Source organism: Choloepus didactylus, chromosome 19 (genome assembly GCF_015220235.1).
Source record: "Choloepus didactylus isolate mChoDid1 chromosome 19, mChoDid1.pri, whole genome shotgun sequence".
Classification (NCBI taxonomy): domain Eukaryota; kingdom Metazoa; phylum Chordata; class Mammalia; order Pilosa; family Megalonychidae; genus Choloepus; species Choloepus didactylus.
The window spans coordinates 65558363-65581154 of NC_051325.1; the positions used below are offsets into that span (position 1 = coordinate 65558363).

Sequence of the window (22792 nt, forward strand, 5' to 3'; positions counted from 1 at the left end):
AAGAAGCATGGCTTAGTGAGGGGGCCGCAGGCCTGGGGTGAGCCCCTGCACACCCTCCCCTGGCCCTACTGCTGCTGTGGTGTGTGCAGAGCCCGTCCACTCAGGAAGGGCTGGCAGGCGCCCCAGCTGGTCCCATGGGCCCCGGGAGCAGCATAGCCAGGGCTTGCTCCAGGGCAGGCTCCACCAGGGTGTCCTGTGCCCGTGCAGCTTGGTCTCTGCCTTCAGTGTGTGCGGGCACGTCCTGTGGGCCCACGGCAGCCGGGGTTCTCCAGGCAGCCTGGGGGCACAGGCGAGGTGAGGCAGATACATTTCCATCCGGCCTGGTGCCTGCTCAGTGTCCGGCTGCCCCTGCTGTGTCTTCCCTGCTGTGCTCATCCTCGGAGCGTCTTCCCCTGCGCTGGGCTTGGACCTCACCTGTCCGCCCCGACTCTCACCTGCACCTGGAGCATGTCGGGCAGTGGACGCCTGCAGTCAGGCTCTGATGTGCAGCTTCAGCCCGATGCTGGGTTTTTGATGGCAGGAGTTTGTTCCGGTGTTTTTCTGAAACCTTCCCCCTCACAAGGACACCTCTCCCCAGTCAGGTGGTGACATCTGTGATTCTCAGTCTCCAAACCCACTTCCGTGTGACCCTGGTGTCCCTGGTCAGCCCCTGACCTCCGGCCAGGCCGCACCATGCCCGAGCCTGGGGGGCCTGCCTGTGCAGCCTCCGCGTCCTGGCCCCGGTGTCCAGCAGGCCCCTGGCCGGCCAGGCTGAGGGCACTGCCAACAGGCTGCCGTCTGAAGCGCCCGTGCCCCCCACGCCCACGTGCGGCTCCTGTTGTGGAGCGGGGTCGGGCCTGAGACCAGAGGCCCCCGGGAGCTTTGTCGTCAGCGGCCGGGTAAGAGCAGCCTGTGGGTCAGGCCTCAGGCGAGGGCCGTGTGCGGAGCCCGACTCCGAGGGGGAAGGCCGTGGAGGGCACTGAGCGAGTGCCCTGCTGTGCTGCGGGTGGGGGTGGCGGGGGTCCGGCTCGGGTGAGAGGCCCAGGGCCGTCACCTGCCCTCCTGGGGCCAGAGGTCGCGGAAGCTAAGCTGGAGAAGAGTGTGGGGGGAGAGTTCGCTGGGAGCTGGGACGTTTTTCCTGGAGCCCGTGGGACAAAGCCGTGGGCAGCGTGGGCCACGGTGCCAGGTGTGTCTCGTTGGGGTTGAGGTCAGGGTCTACCCAGCGATGAAACTGGGGGGCCTCAGTGTGGGGCGGGCAGTGTCTGACACTCCTGCTTGCGTGTTGGGACGAGGCTGCCCCCGTACTAGCTGCTCCGGTCTCGGCTCCAGCGTCTGGCCGGCTCCCCTCGCCGGCGGCCTCGAGGACAAGCACCGCTGCCGCTCTGGTTAGGTCGGGCGTGTAACTTCTCCTGTGGTCCCTGTACCGTCATCAGGACACGAGAGCCGCCCCATCTGCCCCCAGGAGCCCGGTTTCCAATGCGTTGTCCCCTCTGCCCTAAGCAGTCAGTACAGGCGCCGTTTCTAAACTTGCTCCCACAGGGAAGCCTGAAAGCCTTTTATTGGCACTTAAAAGAGTAGCCTCCAGACCTGCTTCCGGAATGCTGGAGTGGAGTGGTCCGAGACCCCCGTCCCCAGCCGAGGGAATGACCTCCTGTCCTGCAGGTGCTCGCCCAGGCGGGGTCCAGGCAGCGTCCGGGGTCTTCTCCCCCCGTGTTCTCTGCTTTGTGCGCGGTGCTGGTGAAACTGCAGCACAGTCAAGCACATGAGAGCTGGGGTTGTCGGGGCGAGTGTGTATGCAGGGAGCAGGGGCACCCAGGAGGGGCAGGGTCCTGAGCCCCCAACCCCCATCTGAGCCTTTGTACTCGAGGGCACTGGGATTGGGGTGCCACAGGACAGGAGGAGACCGGGCCAGAGGGGGACCACAGCAGGAGAGGCCAAGTTGGGCTTTTGGAGTCCGCGCTGCCCTTGGGAGGCCGTCTGTCCCAGGCAGGGCTCTAGGGTGGGGGGCGCCAGGTCCCTGGTGGGGCAGCAGGGACCTCTGCCCTCCTGGCTGGCAGGGAGGCGTCCACAGTGAAGTCCCCTCACGTCCCTGGATCCCAGCAGCCCCCACTGAGTAGGGGTCACGTCGCCGCCTCGTAAGGCCTGTCACACCACCTCCATCCTAGCGGGTGTCCCCCTTTCCCCCAACACTGCCCACTGCCTCTCACCCCCGTGTGACTGAGCCGAGCCGCAGTTCAGAGTCCGTTCCCCCGGTCAGAACGGCAGCCTGCCCTTCCCAGGGTCGGCCTGGAGCTGGAGGAGCCACGAGTGCCGTGGTGGCAGACCCCATGTGTGTGGAGGGGACAGGACCCCCACCATCTGAGTGGGATGTGGGGGTGGTCGGGGTGGGGAGGTCCTGCCAAGCCCCCTCACCCCTGCAGTGCCTCCCTCAGAGGGCATCAGGGCCAGGACCCAGGTGGCCCCCGGACCTGCCACCTCCCCCAGCCGGTGGCCTCCCTGCAGGCCAGGCCAGGCCACTCCAGACAGCATGTCCACCACTGGACCCCAGAGGCAGCGCCTGCTGAGGCTGTGGCCCTTGGACCAACCCCAGTGCCATCCACCACAATGCAGGGACAGGGGAGGCCTCCCTTCCCCAGCAGGCCCCCCGAGCCGGCCTCCACCATCTGTCTGCCCCAGGCCTCCGCTATCTGTCTGCCCTGGGCCTCCACCATCTGTCTGCCCTGGGCCTCCACCATCTGTCTGCCCTGGGCCTCCACCATCTGTCTGCCACAGGCCTCCTCTGTCTGCCCTGGGCCTCCACCACCCGTCTGCCCTGGGCCTCCGCCATCTGTCTGCCCTGGGCCTCCGCCATCTGTCTGCCCTGGGCCTCCACCATCTGTCTGCCGCAGGCCTCCTCTGTCCGCCCTGGGCCTCCACCACCCGTCTGCCCTGGGCCTCCACCATCTGTCTGCCGCAGGCCTCCTCTGTCTGCCCTGGGCCTCCACCACCCGTCTGCCCTGGGCCTCCACCGTCTGTGCCAGTGAACTCCCCCCCCCCCCCCGCCCCCAACAGCCCCCTTTTCTGGAACTTCCTCCTTGCTGTTCTCATGATGTGTGGTTTGTTCAGGGTCTACTCCCTGCCCTGGTGCCCCCCAGGCTCGGGTGCCCTCCTGGCTTGGGGGGTCAGAGCCAGAGCCCCAGGAGCCCAAGGGCCCTGGGCAGCCTCCTGAGCCCGCCCTCCTGTGGTCTGCACCCTGCTGGGTCTCACCTGCTCACCTGGCTGTGGAGGCTCCTGGAGTCAGGGCAGGAGCCTGAGGCTGGGGGAGGTAGGGCCCCTCCCTGGACCCCATCCTGTCCCACAGCCTCGGCCTCAGGCTCCCCACATGCCCGCTGCCCCCTTCAAGGACACCCCGGCTGGGACCTTGGTCGGTTACCTGTCCCATCCGAGACCCCCATCCTCACTGCAAAGTTGGTGTAACCCCAGGGGCTTGTGGGGACCAAGAGGCACACGGGGTCACCATCTGCTCGGAGCTCACAGCCCAGCGAGGCCCGAGCGTGGGAACCCGCCTCAGGGCCGAGGACTGACTCAGCAGCCTGCGTGGGGCTGGGGACGGGCACGCGCGTGCCGGGGAGCTGGGGCCATGGGTGTGCACGCGTGTTGCTGGTGCTGGGCCGCACCCCCTCTGCTGGCCGCTGGTGGCATCGCAGGGCCCCAGCTCTGGCCCAGCCCCCCACAAGGCCACCCTCTCCCGGGGCCCGGGTCACCCAGGCTGAGAGCCCACGGGCCTTCCGCTCCGAAGGCCCCTTCCTCCCGCAGGCCGCCAAGGCCGCCACAGCAGGGTGGCGAGGAGCTGGGCTCAGCCAGCCCGTCCCCCCCAGTCCTCTCAGCATCAGGCAGGACTGGCAGCAGGGACGGCCGAGCCCTGGGGGCGAGGAGGAGGGTCTTCCCACCACGGTGCTCCTCGCCGCGAGCTGCTGGACCGGCCGGTGCGGGGGCTGAGGCAGCGGGCAGGGCCGGGCTGGGGCAGCTGGGCTGGGGTCCTGCAGCACCAGGCAGCTGCAGGCCCAGGGAGGTGGGCGAGAGCCCCCGCAGGGAGCCTGGGAAGGGCAGCGCTGGCCCCACCCCTGACCATTGCCCGCTGTCTCTCCCGGTCCCAGCAAGCACCACCCCTCCCTGTGCAGTGGCCCAAGAACCCGGGCGCTGGGCCTGCCTCCCCCCAAAGGGCCACAGCAGCTCCCTGTCAGGGTCCAGTGGGACACGGAGGGCAGGCTTGGTGGGGGGCCGAGAGCCGGGGTGAAAGGCAGTGGGGGCTGTGCTGCCAGGCTGCCGGGTGGGAGGCAGGGAAGGGGTGACTGGGTAGATGTCCCAGGCGGGGTTCCTGAGAGCAGAGCCTGGGGCAGGGGTGGGTGCTCTCGGGGAAGGCACCCAGGGTCTGGGCTCAGCCTGTCCCCCCACCCCCCACTCTCCCCATCCCCTCCCCTAGCTTGAGTGGGGGGTGCCTCAGGGGCTTCCTTCCCCCTCACTTCAGCCCAAGGGGCTCCCAACAGCAGGGCCATTTTGGGGGACAGGGCAGCAGCCCTAGGGGAGGGCAGTGGAGGGGGCCCCCATCATCTCAGGGACAGCCCGACTGCGTCCCCTGCCTGTCCCCTGCAGCCCAGCAAGATCAAAGGGGCAGTACCTGCGGGTACCAGGAGGGGTCAGACCCTCCCACGGCCCCCAGTCCTGGGGTGCTCCAGCCAGCATCTCCCGTCACCCCATCGTGTTAGCCATGGGGCCTCAGGGTGGACCCTGAAGCCTTCACAGGGGCTGTGCCTGGCTGACCTTTGCCCTCCGGGGACTCTGGAGAAGGGGATGATTGGGTGGTCCTGGTGGGGGCTGGAGAGTGTTGGGGAGACCTGGGGGGAGGCTGGGTTTGGGGCCCTGCAGCCCCAGGGGTGAGGTGGGGTCCCGGGGGGCTCCAGTACCATCATCCTCTCTGCATTCCCCCCCCGCCCCCGGCTGCCCCCTCGGTGCCCAGGACTCGTCTGTGGGTCTCGGCCCCAAGCTGGCTCCCCCGAAGGAGGGTGTCTGTGCGCCCCCCCCACCCCCGCTGGCTCCTGGCCGGATCCCGTCACCCACACTTGACAGCAGGAGGGAGGAGCCGGGGCCGCCTGGTCCGAGGCGGGTGGGGGAAAGGGCCTCTCGTGAGCTGGGGCATCCCGGGGCCGCGCCCAGCGTCCGCAGAGCAGGAGGAGCCCCCATCCGCCGCTCAGGTCTGTGACCGCGGCCGCCTCTGACCCCTCAGAAGCTCCGGGCTGGAGCCCACCCCCGTGGGGGGCAGTGGGACGGGGCGGGTGTGGTTTCTGGGGGTTCGGGGTGTGGCTTTGGGCCGTGGCTCAGGATGGCCCGGGGCCTGGGAGAGGGTCAGGGTGACCCCCTAGGGAGGGGAGGGTCTGCGGGGGGCCTCACCTGGGCCTCCACGCCACTGCCCAGCCCTGGGGTCACACAGGGGCCCTGATTTAAACTCCCTGAAAGGGTCAAGCTCGCGGGGTCTTCTCGGGGAGGGGGGGTGCTCCTGAGCCCATGGCAGGGCTGGGGGGCGGGAGGATGACCCGGAAGCATTACCAGCGCTGACTTTCCCCTGGAGCCCGCCGTGCGGGGTCAGAGCTCACAGAACCCCCAGCCTGAGGGTCCAGTCTGCATCGAGGGGTGCAGGGGGCCCAGGAGAGGCCGAGCTTCTCCTTCAGCAGCTCCCCACTCTGGCAGCCCCCGCAGTCTGTGTCCAGGTCCGGGCCAGAGTGCCCCAGAGGACTCACTGGGGACCCCACCCCCAGGGGCTCCCCTCCGCAGATGAGAGGCAGACTGGGAGGCTGGTTCCCGCCCGCGAGCAGGAAGAGGAGGCAGCCCCCAGGGTTCTGCTCGAATCAGGCCCCCATCCCAGCACTGACGCTGCTCGGGCCGGGCGTGTGGCAGGGGTGGGAGCAGGAGGGGCCCCACCGACCGGGTCTGGAGGGCTGGACAGGTGGGACCCTCCGGTGCAGCGGTCAGTGCCTCGGACTGGGCCGGCCGCAGTGAGGGGGCTCAGCCAGGGCCCTGGGGGGCGTCCCTGCGTGGGGTGCAGGGGTGGCTGTGGGTGGGGCCCACAGAGGTCTCCCCGAGGGGTTGGAGCCTGAGGGTGAGCGCATCCCCTAGAGGGTGGGTTGCAGGCCCTCGGCTGCCGCTGCAGGTGCCGGGGAGCCACAGGTAGATGGGGTGGCCCGGGTGGGGCTCGGCGCCAGCTCTTGGTCGTGGGGGGCAGGACGGCGGGTAACGGCCTCCTCTCTCTGCAGGCCGTGCACCATGCCTGTCCCTCCAGGACCCGTCTGCCTCTGCGTCTGCCTCTGGCTGTGCCTGGGAGCTGCCGTGGGATGGGGACAGGGCCCGGGTAAGGACCCGGGGCTTGGGAGGGCCGTGCTTCAGGTCGGGGGCTCCCGGCCCACCTCCCCAGGTGGCTTCGCTGCCCAGCCCGCCCCCAGGGTCGCGGTCCCCTGCAGGACGAGCCCCCGCCGCCCGCTCGTTACCCGTGCCAGACGGCTGTTTTCTACAGAGACTAGTTTTGAAAATGAAGACGAGAGCACGGGCAGCTGAGAAGCCGTCAGCCGTCCCCTGCGGCCCCCAGCGGCGCCTTGGCCTGTGGTGTCACCGTCCGTGCCACCACCCAGGTGCTTCTGTTAGTCTCACCTGGAGCCGCCCCTCCAACACATTTTCGATGTAAAAGTCTCGAAGGGTCTGTCGGGTAACGGATGAAGATCCCCGTTTGTACGACTCCCCGCCGAGAAGCCAGGGGCCCCGTCCACGGTGGGCACCAGGACACCGGGCACCCCCACTTGGGCATTGAACCTCCTTCCGCAGCGAGATCCACAAGCCCTTTCCCCACCGGAGCCCTGCAGGCGGCGGGGCCGGGCGGCCACTCTCCGTCGTCGGAAAGGCCGTTCTCGCGGGCCCCTCGCGGCGGTGCCGGGGCCGAGCGCGTTCCGCCGCGGCTGCTCCCGCCCCGAGCCCGGCCCTGCGGCGCCTTCCCGCGGCTGGGGGCTCTCGCTTTGCTCCGGAGCTTGGCTCCGGCCTCGTGGTTTGGTTCTGACTCCCGCGGTCCCCTTGGCTCTGATGGGACGACCCCGGTGGGCGGACGGGCTCGGGGAGTGGCCGCGGTCGTGCTTGGAGCGACGCTTCTGCCACCAGGTGACGCCAGGAGAACAGCTCGGGCTCCGGCGGAGGAAAGCGTTTTGCCGCCTTCCGTCCAGGATCAGTGAGACAGAGCTGCCCTCGCGGGGTCTGGCAGGTTCCACTGAGCTCTCCAGGCTCTGGGAGACGCCGTCATGGCCCTGTCCCCAAGGAGGGCCACAGTGGGCGAGGGTCTGCGTCCAGCAGGGGAGGGCGAGGGGCCCAGGTGGACGGGGCAGCCCCTTCCCCAAGGATGGCCCTGGGGAGGTTCCAGCCACAGTTAAGAGGAGGACACCGGACAGCTGGTGGAGCCCTGCCCCTGGTGGCCACCGTTTGTCTGTCTAACTCCGTCCAACACTGTGTACACTGTCCACCCCCCGCCAAGGCCCCAGGCAGCGCTGCCGCCCAGAGGGAGCCCGCCCGAGGCAGGGTGGGGAACAGAAGGCTTTTCATGAGCGGGAGCCCCAGCCCCTTGCTCACAGCTGGCTTCTCCCAGCCCCCAGCCTCGTCCCGGGGACATCCCTCCCTTTCAGCTTCACTGCTCCGGGGGCAGTGAGCCCCATCCGGGGGCGGGCCCCAGCTCCTCTCGCTCTGAATTCAGTCATTGTGCCTGCCCCAGGCATCCCCCTAGTCCCTTCTCGTCCCCCCAGGCCCTGCTTCTGTGGGGCTCTCAGAAAAAGCCCATCTCTGTCCCTGTTTTACAAAAATAGCTGCCACCACCCCCCCCCCCCGACCCCTCCACCCCAAGCCTCCAGAAGCTTCCCCAGGAAGCACTGGGCTGTGAGCATCCTGCCAGGAGTCCCCTCTCCCCAGGGCCCCCAAGGCCAGGCCAGGCCCGAGGGGCCCAGGACCCCTGCTCCCCCTCCCAAGACAGGCTGCAGGCTCCACCCCTGGGCTCGACTCACTCCTCACCTGCAGGTGCCCCGAGCCGGGCCGTGGCCACGCTCACCCCAGGCCTGGGCTGCCACTGTGGACCCAGCACGCAGGCAGACAGTGTCACACTTGTGTGTCACATGCACGCAGGCTTCCCTCTGGGGGTCTCCACCCCAGCCCTCCCCCCCAAGGGACACGCCACCCCAGCCCTCCCCCCAAGGGACACGCCACCCCAGCGCCGCCTTGCCCACTGTGGGTCTGAGGGGACTCAGGGCTGTGAAGCCAGGAGGCGGCTGCAAAGTCCCCAGGTTGGGGGCAGCTGCTGGTTGCCTTGGCGCTTCGGTCACGGACAGGCACGTCACTGCCTGGTGCCGCCTGAGCCCCGGCGGTGGGGTGGGTGCCCTGGGAGGGCCCCTCCCTGAAGCCACCAGGGGCCCTGTCACCCTCGACCCCTAGCAGAGTGGGTCCTCCTGTGGTCCCCAGGGAGGGGCCATGTCTTCCTGAGAACCCCCCAGACAGCCAAGGCTCCCCCGCACACCCAGCCTGTGGCCACATCCCCTCGGGATCCTGGTCCAGGTGCAGGAGGTGGCCGGTCCCTGGGGGCAGCTGCCTCCTGACCACCTGTCCCATCTCTGCAGCGAACTGCCACCTGGGGCTGGCCATGCTGCCCGAGGACCGGCTGCAGATGAAGTGGAGGGAGTCGGAGGGGAGCAGGCTCGGCTACCTGGTGCAGGTGAAGCCCATGGCAGGTAAGGACCTCGGCCTCCCTCCGCCTCAGCCTGGCCACTTGCTTCCTTGCCCTCACTTAAGACGACAGTAGCAATGGCTGGTGTGGCGGTAAGCTTGGCGGTCGGCGTGGTGGACAGCGTGGCGGTCAGCGTGCAAGCCCAGGTCAACAGCTCCCCACCCTCTGCCCCAGGTCACGCTCACCGATGTGGACTGTCTTACTGGTGGTCTTCTTTCCCGTCTGTCCACGTCTGCTAAGGTGGCCGCTATAGAAGAGCAGGGACTTTCCACGTTTCCCACGGGTCCCCTGGCATCTAGCGCGTGAGAAGGGTTCAGTGAATATTCTCTGAAGAAGCGAGGGGCCCTCCTCGAGCAGAGGCTTAGAGCCCCGAGGGACTTTCAGAGCAGCCTGGACCCTGTGTGGCCGGCAAAGACCACGAGCTGACGGGGGGCTGGGCAAAAGCATTTGATTCTCACCATATTCACCCCCAATTTCCAGGAGGGAGCGCCAGGAGGGTACCTGAGAAGGCTTCTCCAGGGCCCGAATCATAGAACATTCCAACACGGCAGCAGCTGTCACCTTCTGAAAACTTTCCAAAAATGAGGTTTAATATCTATCAGAAACCGCAGGAAGCGCAGGTGTGGAGTTGTGTGGTCAGCATCAAGGGGGCACGGACCTGAGCGCACCTCCCCAGGTGAGGACAGGACATTCCCAACGCCCCTCCCAATGCTGATCTAAAGCATTCTGTGAACGGACGCGTGCAGGGTGTGACCGGGACGCCCGTCTCTTTGCTCAGCACTTGTTCGTGAGGCCCATCCACATTGTGTGAAGAGCAGCTCGTTTACAATGCTGCAGAGAATCCCTTCCTACGAAAACATGGTGGTAGACTGATCCTTGCCCCACGACAGACGTTGGGTTGTCTGCAGCTGGGGCTACCAGGAATGATGCCGCCACGAGCAGTCGTGGACGTGCGTTTCTGCTGGGCGTAAACCGAGGGCGGACTCGCTAGGCTGTGGGGCGTGCACGTGTTCAGCGCCAGGACCAGCTGTCCAAGTGTGTCCTCAAGTGGTTGTACCTGCAGCATCTACCATCTCCTTCACTTGACGTCTTTGCCAATACTTGGAATTGGGGCTATCCTGGTGTGTGTGTGTGTGTAGCCATATCTTGTATTTCTTTATCAAGGTATAATTTGCAGTAAAAATCACTCATTTTGGCACAGTTCTATCAGCGTTAACAAGTGCCTTCAGTGACATAGGCTCTACCACCATCAACCCATCGCCCCGGAGAGTCCCCTCACGCCCCATCCTAGTCGGCTTCCACCCCAGCCCCTGCCAGCCACTCGTCTGTTTTCGTCTTTTCCAAAAGGTCGTATAAATGGAATCATGCATTTGTATCCTGTTCCTGGAAGGATGCTTTTTAATTTCCAAAATTCTTTATTAAATAAGGTTAACACTGAGTAACTTTAAAACACACACTGATAAAGACACAGCAACTCGCATTGGCCCAAGGAAATGGCTCACTGGCATCTTCCAGCTCTGTGCCTTCGGAATCCACCCATGCTTTGCGTGTATCAGTAGTTCATTCCTTCTTTTTTTTTCTTTTGGTTTTATTTATTCTCTCTATTGTTTTTTTTTTTTGTTGTTGTTGTTCTCCGTATCGTTTATTTCTGCTTTAATCCTAGTTATTTATTTTTCTTCTATTTGCTTTGGGGTTAATTTGCGGATCATTCTCTAATCTCTTCAGTTGTTCAGTTAGGATTTTGGTTGTACTCTTTCTTGCTTTTTGAGGTCTGCATTTAGAGCTCTAAATTTCCCTCTCAGCACAGCCTTCGCTGCATCCCATAGATTGTGATATGTTGTGTTCTCATATTCATTCATCTCTAGATAATTTAGCAGTTTCTCTTGCAATTTCTTCTTTGACCTACTGATTGTTTAGGAATGTGTTGTTGAACCTCCAGATACTTGTGAGTGTTCTGGTTCTTTGATGGTTATTGACTTCTAGTTGTATTCCACTGTGGTCAGAGAATGTGCTTTGTATAATTTCAGTCTTTTTAAATTTATTGAGGCTTGTTTTGTGCCTCAGCATGTGAGCCATCCTGGAGAACATTCCATGAGCACTAGAGAAGAGTGCATATTATAGTAAGTTGGATGTAATGCTCTATATATGTCTATTAAGTTTAATTCATTTATCACATGGTTTAGTTTCTAAGTTTCCTTATTGGTCCTCTGTCTGTTGATCTCTCTATAGAAGAGAGTGGTGTGTTGAAGTCTCCCACAATTATTGTGGAAGGATCTGTGGCTTCCTTCAGTTTGCCAATGTTTTTCTCATGTAATTTGGATTGGGTGCATAAACATTTATAACTGTTATTTCTTCTTGGTGAATTGTCCCTTTTATTAATATATAGTGTCCTTCTTTGTCTCTTATGACATCTTTGCATTTAATTCTATTTTGTCTGATATTAGTATTGCTACCTCTGCTTTCTTTTGGCTGTAGCTTGCATGGAATATTTTTTCCCATCCTTTCACTTTCTATCTCTTTGTGTCACTGGGTCTAAGATGAGTCTGTCGTCCATTCCTTCTTATTGCTGAGTAGGATTCTAATGCAAGGATCTGCCACAGTTTATTTATCCATCCACCTGTCTAAGGGCATTTAGGTTGTTTCCAGTTTTCTTGGCCATTATGAATAAATCACAATAAGATCCACCTACAGGTTTTTGTGCAAACATAAAAGTCTTCATTTCTCTTGGGTAAATATCTAGGAGACGGATTGCTGGGTCCTATGGTAAGTGTATATTTAACTTTATATGGAACTGCCAAACTGTTTTCCAAAGTGGCTGCTCCGTTTTACGTCTTCGTCAGTAGGGTGTGAGAGCTCCAGTTCCTTCGTGTCCTTGCCAAACTTGATCTAGCCAAACATTCTAATTTTAAACATTCTAATAGCTGTGTAGTGGTAGCTAGTTGTGGTTATAATTTGCATCGTCCCTAATGACTAAATTATTTTGAGCATCTTTTCTTGTGCTTATTTGTCATCTGTATATCTTTTTTTTCAGTTTTTTTTATTAAATTCAGTTTTATTGAAACACATTCACACACCATACAATCATCCATGGTATACAATCCACTGTCCACAGTATGATAACATAGTTATGTGTTCATCACCACAGTCTATCTCTGAACTTTTTCCTTACATCAAAAAGAACCAGAGCAAGAATAAAAAACAAAAGTGAAAAAAGAACACCCAAATCATCCCCCCATCCCACCCCATTTGTCCTTTAGTTTTTATCCCCATTCCTCCACTCATCCATACACTAGATAAAGGGGGTGTGATCCACGAGGTCTTCACAATCACACTGTCACCCCTTGTAATCTACATTATTATATAATTGTCTTCAGGAGTCCAGACTGCTGGGCTGGAGTTTGGTAGTTTCAGGTATTTACTTCTAGCTATTCCAATACATTAAAACCCAAGAGGTGTTATCTATATAGTGCATAAGAATGTACACCAGAGTGACCTCTCGACTCCATTTGAAATCTCTAAGCCACTGAAACTATTTCGTCTCATTTTGCATCCCCCTTTTGGTCAAGAAGATACTCTCAGTCCCACGATGCCAGGTCCAGATTCATCCCCGGGAGTCATATCCTGCATTGCCAGGGAGAATTACACCCCTGGGAGTCGGGTCCCACGTAGTGGGGAGGGCAGTGAGTTCACCTGTCGAGATGGCTCAGTTAGAGAGAGAAAGGGCCACATCTGAGCAACAAAGAGGTACTCAGGGGGAGACTCTTAGGCACAATTATATGCAAGTTTAGCCTCTCCTTTGCGGTAACGAGCTTCATAAGGGCAAGTCCCATGATTGAGGGCTCAGCACATCAAACTGCCAGTCCCAATGTTTGTGACATCATCAACACCAGTCCAGGTGAGGATGTCCAACACATCCGCACCTTCCCCCAGATCTTCGGGGCTGGGGAGGGGGAGGCTGTAAGTCATCTGTATATCTTCTTTGGTGAAATGTCTTTTCGATCTTTTCCCCGTTTTAAAAAAAATTATTGTGGTAAAATATATCTGACATAAAATTTGTCCTTTTAACCATTTTTAAGTGTACAATTCAGTGCCATTAATTATATTCAGATGTGGTATGTTCTGCAACCATCACTATTGTCTGTTTCCAAAACTTTTCTCAAACAGAAATTCTGTACTCATTAAACAATATCTCCCAATTCCCCACTCCCCCCATCCCTTGGAAACCACTAGTCTGTTTCCTCTCTCAGTGAATTCGCCTACTATAGATATTTCATAAGAATGGAGTCATCCAATATATGTTCTTTTGTGCCTGGCTTATTTCACTTAGCATAGTATTTTCAAGGTCCATCCATGTTGTAGCATGTATCAGAACTTCGTTCCTTTTTATACTGAATAATATTGCACTGTGTCAATAGACCACATTCTTCTGTTGATGGACACTTGGGATGCCTCCGCCTTCTGGCTGTAGTGAACGGTGCTGCAGTGAACATCGGTGTGTAAATATCTATTTGAGTTCCTGTTTTCAATTTCTTTGGGTATTTACCTTGGGGTGGAATTGCTGGGTTATATTGTAGCTTAACTTTCTGAGGAACCACCTGCGGTCGCAGTTAAATCGTCTGGGGGGATGGCGGCCGGTTGCTGAACCCTCGGCTCTCGGCATTGCTCGGAGGGTACCGGCGGCGGGGGCTCTTTCCCAGAGGCGAAGGCGAGGCGGGGGACTTGGCCAGGTCCCCGGCGGTGGCGTGCAAGGTGTGGAGGGCGGTGAGAAGGGAAAGACAAGACACTCTTCCTCCAGTAGGGGTAGAACAAAAGGACAAAAGGTGCGGGATACTGATCACGTGCTTCGACTTGGCGGGCCTGGGCTGGGGGACCTGATCAGCCCCTGGGGAGGGTGGTGGGCACGGGCGACAGCGCCCTCCGCAGCCCCCCGGGCCTGGGAAAGTGGAGCCGGAGGCAGGCCCCATTTCCTCACCCAAAATACCACCGTTAGGGGAGGCTTGCCGGAGGGAACCGCCTTTTCCCCACCCCCTTATCTTGCCCGGACACCCCCCGTTGCCAGAGCAACTCCCCCACCGTCAGTGCGCATGCGCAGTTACCAGAACAACTCCCGCCCCTTGTCTATCAACCTCCGCGCCCTCTCCGAACCAATCCAAGCCTTCGACCTCTACAGCTACCCCGCCCTCTAATCGCCCAATATAAGCTTGTGCTCTCGCCTAATAAGGCTCTCTTAGTTTTCTTCTATGACCCTAAAAGAACCGTGTCCTGCCTGTTCCTTCTCGCCGCCCTCCACACCTTGCACGCCACCGCCGGGGACCTGGCCAAGTCCCCCGCCTCGCCCTTGCCTCCGGGAAAGAGCCCCCGCCGCCGGTACCCTCCGAGCAATCCTGAGAGCCTAGGATTTAGCAACCGGCCGCCACCCCCCCCCCAGACGAGTCAACTGCGACCGCAAAAAGGGACTTTATTCAGGGGTGAGCACAGGTTATATAGGCTGGCATAGAGGGCGGGGGTTGTTACAAGCCAATGCTGAGGGGATAAAGGCTAGGATTGGTTCTGAGAGGGTGCGGAGGTTAGGATTGGTTCTAAGAGAGCGCGGAGGTTGTTTGAAAAGGGGCGGGAGTTGCTCTGGCAACGGTGTCTGGCAACAGTGTATGCGCACTGGTGGTGATGGGAGTTGCACCGGCAACGGGGGGTGTGCGGGCAAGATAAGGGGGTGGGGAAAAGGCGGTTCCCTCCGGCAAGCCTCCCCTAACGGTGGTATTTTGGGTGAGGAAATGGGGCCTGCCTCCGGCCTCACTTTCCCAGGCCTGGGGGGCTGTGGAGGGCGCTGTCGCCCGTGCCCACCACCCTCCCCAGGGGCTGATCAGGTCCCCCAGCCCAGGCCCGCCAAGTCGAAGCACGTAATCAGTATCCCGCAACCACCAAACTGCTTTCCGCTGTGGCTGCACCATTTTACATTCCCACCAGCAATGTATAAGGGTTCGTTTCTTCTCATTCTCACCAACACTTCTCTGTTGTTTTTTTTTAAAATAGTCATCCTAGTGAGTGTGAGGTGGTGTCTCATTTTGGTTTTGATTTGCATTTTCCTAATGACTAATGATGTTGAGCATCTTTTCATGTGCTTATTGACCATTTGTGTATCTTTAGAGAAATGTATATTCAAGGGCTTTGCCCATTCTTTTTTTTTTTTTTCTTTGAGTTGTAGGAGTTCTTTATATATTCTGATGTTAAATCCTTATCAGGTATTAGATTTGCAAATATTTCCTCCTATTCTGTAGGCTGTCTTTTCACTTTCTTATAATGTTCTTTGATGTACAAAGTTTTTAATTTAGAAGAAGTCCATTTTATCTACTTTTTCTTTTGCTTTTGGTGTAAAATCTAAAAATCCATTGCAATTACTCCATTACTGCCTCTTTGTTTTTGCATTTAGTTGCTTTTTGTAGTGTACCATTTTGATTCCCTACTTCCTTCCTTCTTCCAAATAATTTTTAGTTATTTTGTTGGTGGTTACCTTTGTATTTACAATTAACTACTAGTAATCTAGTTCAACCCATACAAACTCTCTACTCCCATATATCTCCATCTCTCCCCCTTTATATTGTTACTGGCTCAGATTACAGATTATATCTTTATACACTGTATGCCCATTAACATAGATTTAAAATGTTTGTTCTAGTTTGCTAATGCTGCTGGAATGCAAAACACCAGAAATGGATTGGCTTTTATAAAAGGGGGGTTTATTTGGTTACACAGTTACAGTCTTAAGGCCATAAAGTGTCCAAGGTAACACATCAGCAATCAGGTACCTTCACTGGAGGATGGCCAATGGTGTCCAGAAAACCTCTGTTAGCTGGGAAGGCACGTGGCTGGTGTCTGCTCCAAAGCTCTGATTTCAAAATGGCTTTCTCCCAGGACATTCCTCTCTAGGCTGCAGTTCCTCAAAAATGTCACTCTTAGTTGCACTTGGGGTATTTGTCCTTTCTTAGCTTCTCTGGAGCAAGAGTCTGCTTTCAAATGCCGTCTACAAAATGTCTCTGTAAGCTGAAGCTCCTCTCTCAGTTCCAATGAGTTCTTCAAAGTGTCCCTTTTGGCTGTAGCAAGCTTCCTCCTTCTGTCTGATCTTATATAGTGCTCCAGTAATTTAATTCAGACCCACTCTGAATGGGTAGGCCAACACCTCCATGGAAATTATCCAATCCAAGTCATCACCCACAGTTGGGTGGTGCACATCTCCACAGAAACACTCAAAGAATTACAATCTAATCAGCACTAAAACATCTGCCCCACAAGAGTGCATCAAAGAACATGACTTTTTCTGGGGGACATAATACATTCAAACCAGCACAATTTTGTTTTACTTTACTTTACTGTAAAGTCATATGGGGGGGGCAGTTATAAACCAAAAGTATAAAAATACAGAATTTTGTATTTATCTATGCAATTACCTCTTCCAGTGTTATTTCTTCTTAGGGCTTCAAGTTACTGTCTAGTGTCCTTTTACTTCAGCCTGAAGGATTCCCTTCAGCATTTCTTGCAGGGCAGGTCCTCTGGTAATGAACTGCTTCCAATTGTGTTTATCTGCAAGTGTCTTAATATCTTCTTCAGTTTTGAAAGATAGTTTTGCCGCATATAGGGTACTTGGTGGATGGCTTTATCTCTAAGAACTTTAAACATGCCACCCCACTGTCTTCTGGCCTCCACAGCTTCTGATGAGAAATCCACTGTTAATTGGGGATCCCCTGTATGTGACATGTCACTTCTCTCTTGCCGCTTTCAAAATCCCGTCTTGGGCTTTTGATACTTTCACTATAACGTGTCTTAGTGTAGATCTCTTGGAGTCTCTCCTTCTTGGATTTCCTTGAGCTTCCTGGATGGGTATGTTCGTTTTTTCTCAGATTTTGTAGGTTTTTGACCATTATTTCTTCAAATAATTTTTTGCCCCTTTCTCTCTTTCGTGTCCTTCTGGGACTCCAATGATGCATATATTGGTATGTTGGGTGGTGACAAATTCTCTGGCTTTTGTTCATTTGTTTGTCTGAAAATGTCTTTATTCCACCTTCATTCTTGAAATATTGTTTCTGGATATAAAATTGGGGGTTGGTACTTTCTTTCACCACTTTGAAGAAATCTTCCTATTATTTTCTGGCTTTTGTTGTTTTTTTTTCTTGAGAATTCCGCTGTCAGCCCAGTTATTGCTCCTTTAAACATAAGATCTCTGTCTCTCTCTTTTTCTCCCTGACTGCTATTATGTTTTTTTCTCTCTGTTTTAGTTTTCAGCATGTTTACTCTGATGTTTGTAGGTGTGGCTTTATAGTTCCTTATCTTGCTTCAGATTCGTATGACTTCTTGAATCTGTGTCTTAATGTCTTACAGTTTTGGAAGATTCTTCGCCTTTATCTCTTCAAATATTGCTTGTGCTCATTTTTCTCTCCCCTGTCTTTCTGGAGTTCTGATTATATGTATGTAGACTCTCCTATCGTGTACTTCTGCTCCATCCTAAACTCTGTATATTGGATTCTGAACTGTCTCCTAGTAGTTCTCTCTTCATTTGTGTCTGGGAAGCTAAGACATTCTTTAAATTCTTGACTTCAATTTTTTATTTTTCCATTCTGGAATTTCTATTTAGTTTCTTTTTTATTGTTTGTAGTTTTACACCCAATTCACAGTCTAGTCTTTTGCCCTCGAACTAGTTAGCATAGTTATTTTCAAGTCTGTGTATGGTAACTCCTTTATCTGGATTCCCAGTGGTTGTATTTCTATTGTCATGTTTTCCTTGACTTTCAATCAGATTGTCTTGTTCTTTCAAACAGTTGGTTATTTCTTATTGAGCATCAGACATTATAAGAAGAAAGCGTATGGAAATAATTTATTACCTTGTTAGTGTTGTCCTCCTGCAGAAATAACTAAGTTTGTTTAGGGCAGACGACAATGCCAACTAGCAGTTTTGGATCACTGTAATTCAGTTTTCGTAGTTAGGACTTAGAGGCTTGCATTGCTCCTTTCCTTGCTCCTAGAGGGTAGTTCTTTAGGGTCCCAACCAAAGCACTGGGCGGGGGGCAGCATGGCAGAGGGTGTTTTCTGGACACATGTTTTCCAGCCCCCAGGACTGTGAGAAGCTCTGCCAGACCCCTGCCTCTCCCCCAGAGTCAGCAGCCACCCTGGACGGGCCTCTGGTTTTCTTCGCCTTGCAGACCATGACCTTGCAGTGCTCCCCTGCCTTGTTAGTTCCAGGCCTTCACGTGCATTCTTAAAGCAATACTGTCCTGCCTTTCTCGCTGCTTCCAGCTGGAAGGTGGGTTGGATTTGCCTATCTGCCCTCGCCAGAGCAGAAGGCTGCCCGCCGCCCTCACACGCTGTCCGTGCTGGTGCAGGGACAGGACGTCCTGCAGAGCAGCTCTGCCTGCTGGCACCTCGGAGCCATCAGCAAAGGCCACATGCAGGCCCCATGAGTGCTTGCCAGTGCATCTGGGCTGCTTCCTCACATGTTCATTTACTGCTCTATCTTTACAGAGTACTGAGCTTCTGTTCAAAGCAGTGAGCATGTAAGAGCCTGTGGGGCATACAGATTTGAGACTTTGTTCTTGCGTGTGAAGCTCTTCCTGCAGGAAGGCCACAGCCAGCACATAGCAAACAGGGTGGAGGGGTTGGTTGGGGTGGAGGAGAGAAGCTGCAGGCCCTCGAGGTGGTGGAATTGCACAAAGGTGGTGCCAACGACCTCAGGAACCAGGCTCCCTGGGGCCAGTTCATTTCGAACGGCTGGGTGGGCTGTGGCATGGGGCAGCAGAGAAGTGTGAGTGCACGTGTGAGTGCACATGTGGTTGTGTGAGTGCATGTGTGCATGTGTGAGTGATGTGTGAGTGCATATGTGAGCATGTGTGCACAGGAGCACACTGTGTATGTGTCCATGTGTGCATGTGTGTGTGTGGTGAGTGCATTGTGCACATGTGAGTGCATGTGCAAGTGTGCATAGGAGCATGTGTGTGGGAGTGCCCTGTGTGTGAGTGCATGTGTACATATGAGTGCACATATGGGTGTATGAGTATGTGTATGCTTGTGTGAGTGCGTGTGTGCATGTGTGTGCATGGTGTGTGAGTGTATTGTGCACATGTGAGTGCATGTGTGAGTGTGCCTGGGAGCACATGTGTGTGGGAGTGCACTGTGTGTGAGTGCATGTGTGTACATGCCAGTGCATGTGTGGGTGTCTATTATGTGCGTGTGTGAGTGCATGTGTGCATGTGTGTGCATTGTGTGTGAGTGCATGTGAATGCCCGTGTGCACATGTGCATTGTGAGCATGTGTGCACATTTGCATGTGTGAGTGCTATGTGTGAGTGCACATGTGTGTGTGAGCGTGCACAGATGCCATGATCCATTGCCTGTGCAGGTGGGCTCAGGAATCTGACAGGTTCAAGTCCTGATTCTTCCGCCCACTAGCTATGTGGCTTGGTCCTTGGTGCCTCAGTTTCCTCACCCGTAAAATGGGTACAATAGAGTTGTGCAGAGTACGTGGTCAGTATACATAAAGTGCTTAGGAGGTTTGGGTGCAAAGAAAACACTCAATGACAGCTGCTACTTGTAACAGGTCACTGGTGATGCTTGTGTCTTTACCCCACCCCTGCCATTTGCACAACTGAGAGCAGCGTGTCCTCCTACCTGCCCCACCTCTGAGCACAGGGCTGGACTCAGGACTGGACATGGGGTGTGGAGCCGGGTGGGAAGTGGGCTGGGAGCGGGTTCGGGACGAGCATCTGCCCTGACAGTCTGCTTTCTTCACCAGGTGAGGAAACGAGGAGTCTTTCTTCTGTTTCCCGTTGTAGTGTTTGAGTCCTGGAGAATCACTGAGTGCTCCTTGTGTCTGACCCCAGTCTCTCAGTCTCACTCCAGGTCCTTTTCTCTTTGCTCTTTCTTCTGAGAAGGGGCAGTGACTCCTTTGGAGTCTTGTGTTTGTTTTTAGTCCCATCCAGCTGCAGCCTTTGGAATCAGTCACGGAGGGGCATGTTCAGGGCTCGTGGGGGGCGTGGCGGCCCCGGTCCCCGGCTCTTCTTCTGGGATCTGGGGTCCCGAGTCCTCTCTCTGGGCACCTCTATTCATACTTGGGTTGTTCCCCAAGGCCGGTGTGGCCGGGACCCTTGGATGGGTTTGATTCTTATCATGCGATAGATTCCTCTGGGAGTTAGCAAAGGATGTGTTGTTTTTGCTGCTTCAGAGATACGCTCCCCACCAGCGGCCCGGTCCGCAGAAGTAAAGACCTCTCCCCAAGGGGAGGAGCTGGGGGCAGGGAGGAGCCCCGAGGGCCTCACAGGCTGACCCACCTGCAGCCCCTCCACCCCCAGGGGACTCAGAGCAGGAGGTGATGCTGACCACCAGGACCCCCAAGGCCACGGTTGGAGGTCTGAGCCCCTCCAAGGAGTATACCCTGCAGATCTTCAAGCTCACAGGCTCCGGGCGTGTCCTGCTGGCTCAGAGGAGTTTTGTGAGTAAGTCCGCCACTGATTCCAGACCCTGGGGGCAGATGTGAGAGAGGAGGCTCAAGCTGAGCCCACACGGCTTTGGGCTGGGTTTGAGCCCCAGTGCGGTCGGGGTTACTGCTTCTAGGGGGAGTGGCGGCCGGTAGCCGAGCCCTCAGCTCTCGGGGCTGCTTAAAGGTTACCGGCGGCGGGGGCTCTTTCCCGGAGGCGAGGGCGAGGCGGAGGACGTTGGCCAGAGTCCTCGGCGAGAGGCGTGCAAGGAGGGCGGCGATAAGGACAAAAACACTCTTCATCCAGTAGGGGTATGCGCCAAAGAGATTTATTCAGGGGTGATTACAGGTTATATAGGCTGGTAAGAGGGGCAGGGCTGGAAAGGAGGTGAAGTAGCCTAAAATGGCAATATTGAAGGGAGAGGGGCTAGGATTGGTTCTGAGAGGATTCAGGAGCCGTTGCAGCGGGCGGGGGTTGTTCTGGCCACGGTGCATGCGCACTGGCGGTGGCAGGAGTGGCCTTGGCACCAGGGAGTGAGTGGGTAAGATAAGGTAGTGGGGAAAGGGCAGTTGGGAGAAGGGCGGTTTCCTCCGGCAAGCCTCCCCTGCCAGTGGCATTTTGGGTGAGGAAAAGGGAGCTGCCTTGACCTCGCTCCTCAGGCTCGGGGGGGGCTGCAGAGGGCACTCACGCCCGTACCTACTACCCTCCCCAGGGGGTGATATCAAGTCCCCTGGCCCAGGCCTGGTAAGTCGAGGCACAAGCTCAGTCCCCGCAATTCCCCTTTCTTTTCTAATTAGAGGAAGAGGCTTTACCGGAGAGGTCCGCTAAGGGTGAGGGAAGGGGGAGGTAAGGGAAGGGAAAAAGGGGTTGACGGTGGCTCAGCGAGGCTGGAGCTCAGTGTTGGTGTGGTGCCCGGGCGCTTGACAATGGCTCCGCTGCAGCGGGCTGGGAGAAGGTGAGGGGTTTAAAGTTCAGGGGTTTAAAGTTCATGGGTTTAAAGTTCAGGGGTTTAAAGTTCATGGGTTTAAAGTTCAGGGGTTTAGAGAAGCTGGAACTCGAGGTGAGAGCGATGTTCAGGTGATTGAGAAGGGCCTCGCGGTCGGCGGGTTGACCGGTGGCGTCGAGGTTGCGAAGGGTTGGTTGTCATCTTGGAGTGGGGGGCGTCAGAGGTGGCGAGTTGCTGATACTGGATTTGCACGAACGAGGAAAAAATGGCATCTGTTTGTTTTCTTACAAGCTGGACAATTTTGCGTATGATGCAGGGTCCTAAGATGAGAGCTAGAATGATTATTAATAGGGGGCCAAGAAAAGGAAGGATGTATGGGAGGATGGGAGTGAAAAAAACTGGACCAATAACTGGTGGCTTCACGATCTCTTTTACGCTTTTCCAGTCCCTCTCGGACCCTTCTCAGGCTGTCCTCGACGAGACCTGTGGAATTGGCATAAACACAGCACTCTTCTCCTAGGGCGGCGCAGAGGCCTCCTTCTTTGAGGAGGAGAAGGTCAAGACCTCGGCGGTTTTGGAGCACGACCTCAGAGAGGGAATTGACAGAATTTTTTAGATGGTAAATAGCGTTTTGTAAGTGACGAATGTCCTCGTCAACAGCCGCCCTGAGGTGAGTTAGGGCGGAGCCTTGACTGGCTAGTGCAGCGATTCCGGTGCCAGCGCCGGCAAGACCTAGGAGGGAGGCAATTGTGAGGACAGTGATGGGCTCTCGCTTTTGCAGAAGGGTAGGAGCTGCAGTTCTTTCCAGACGGAGGAAGAAGTCTTCTTCGCTGTGATATAAGACCCTAGGGATAAGGACAATTAGGAGGCAAGTTTCTTTATATTCGCTGATGATATTCGTGCTGAGACAGGGGGTAAGTCCTGTAGAGGAACAGAGCCATTGGGAGGAGTTATGAGGAATGAGAAACTTTGCCGAGCTGCTGGGAGATGAGTAGCTGGCACAGGCAGTGAGGTCGGGAGAGTTACTGGAGCGAGGACGGACGCACTTTCCCGTATAGGAGACTGAATGAAAGGTTAGGGGGACGGCAGAGGTATTCCAACTGCATTCCGAGGGGCTGTCTTCTGTGCTTTCTGAAAAGGAGAGGTTGGAGGCAACGGGCTCGTACAGTGAGGAAGAGGTGGAGAGGCAGAGCCAGCAGGAGGAGGTAAAATTGGGGTTGGAGGAGTTCACTGAGGCAAAGGCGGCTTGGATGAGGCTGAGGAGGGGAGAGGAATAACGAGAAGGGGGCAGAGGAAGCTGGGGTGGTGGAGTTTGAGATGTAGTTGAAGTGCGTTTAGTTGGAACTAAGGTGCGGCTGGAGAGCTGTGGAAAAAGGGGGTTAATGACTTGGTTGGAACCTATGCTAGAGGGTGTTTTTAAAGCAGTATTTTGGCATGGTTGGTTTGCAGCCTCTTTTTTTATGAGAATAAGTGATCCTCGGTCGGCTCCTTTCTCATAGATTTTGAAGCCCCAAGTTTGACTGAGTAACCAGGAGGGATCAGTGGGGAGCTGCACTGTAAGATTAAGATGTGTGCAGGATCCTTTACTTTCTTGGCCGAGCCAGTTAACAGTAGGGAGTTTGCACCCTGTAGGGGC

At 56.3% G+C, this 22792-nt stretch overlaps 1 protein-coding gene across 1 annotated transcript in view; it reads left to right on the forward strand.

Annotated features, from left to right (window-relative positions):
• The first annotated feature begins 7588 nt into the window (after nucleotides 1-7588).
• The window catches only part of COL20A1 (collagen type XX alpha 1 chain), a 43156-nt gene continuing 27952 nt past the window's right edge, over nucleotides 7589-22792 (forward strand). Inside the window, 4 exon segments of the mRNA XM_037811182.1 lie at nucleotides 7589-7689; nucleotides 7886-8403; nucleotides 8649-8759; nucleotides 20085-20228. Coding sequence (XP_037667110.1) covers nucleotides 7589-7689; nucleotides 7886-8403; nucleotides 8649-8759; nucleotides 20085-20228 — 874 coding nt within the window.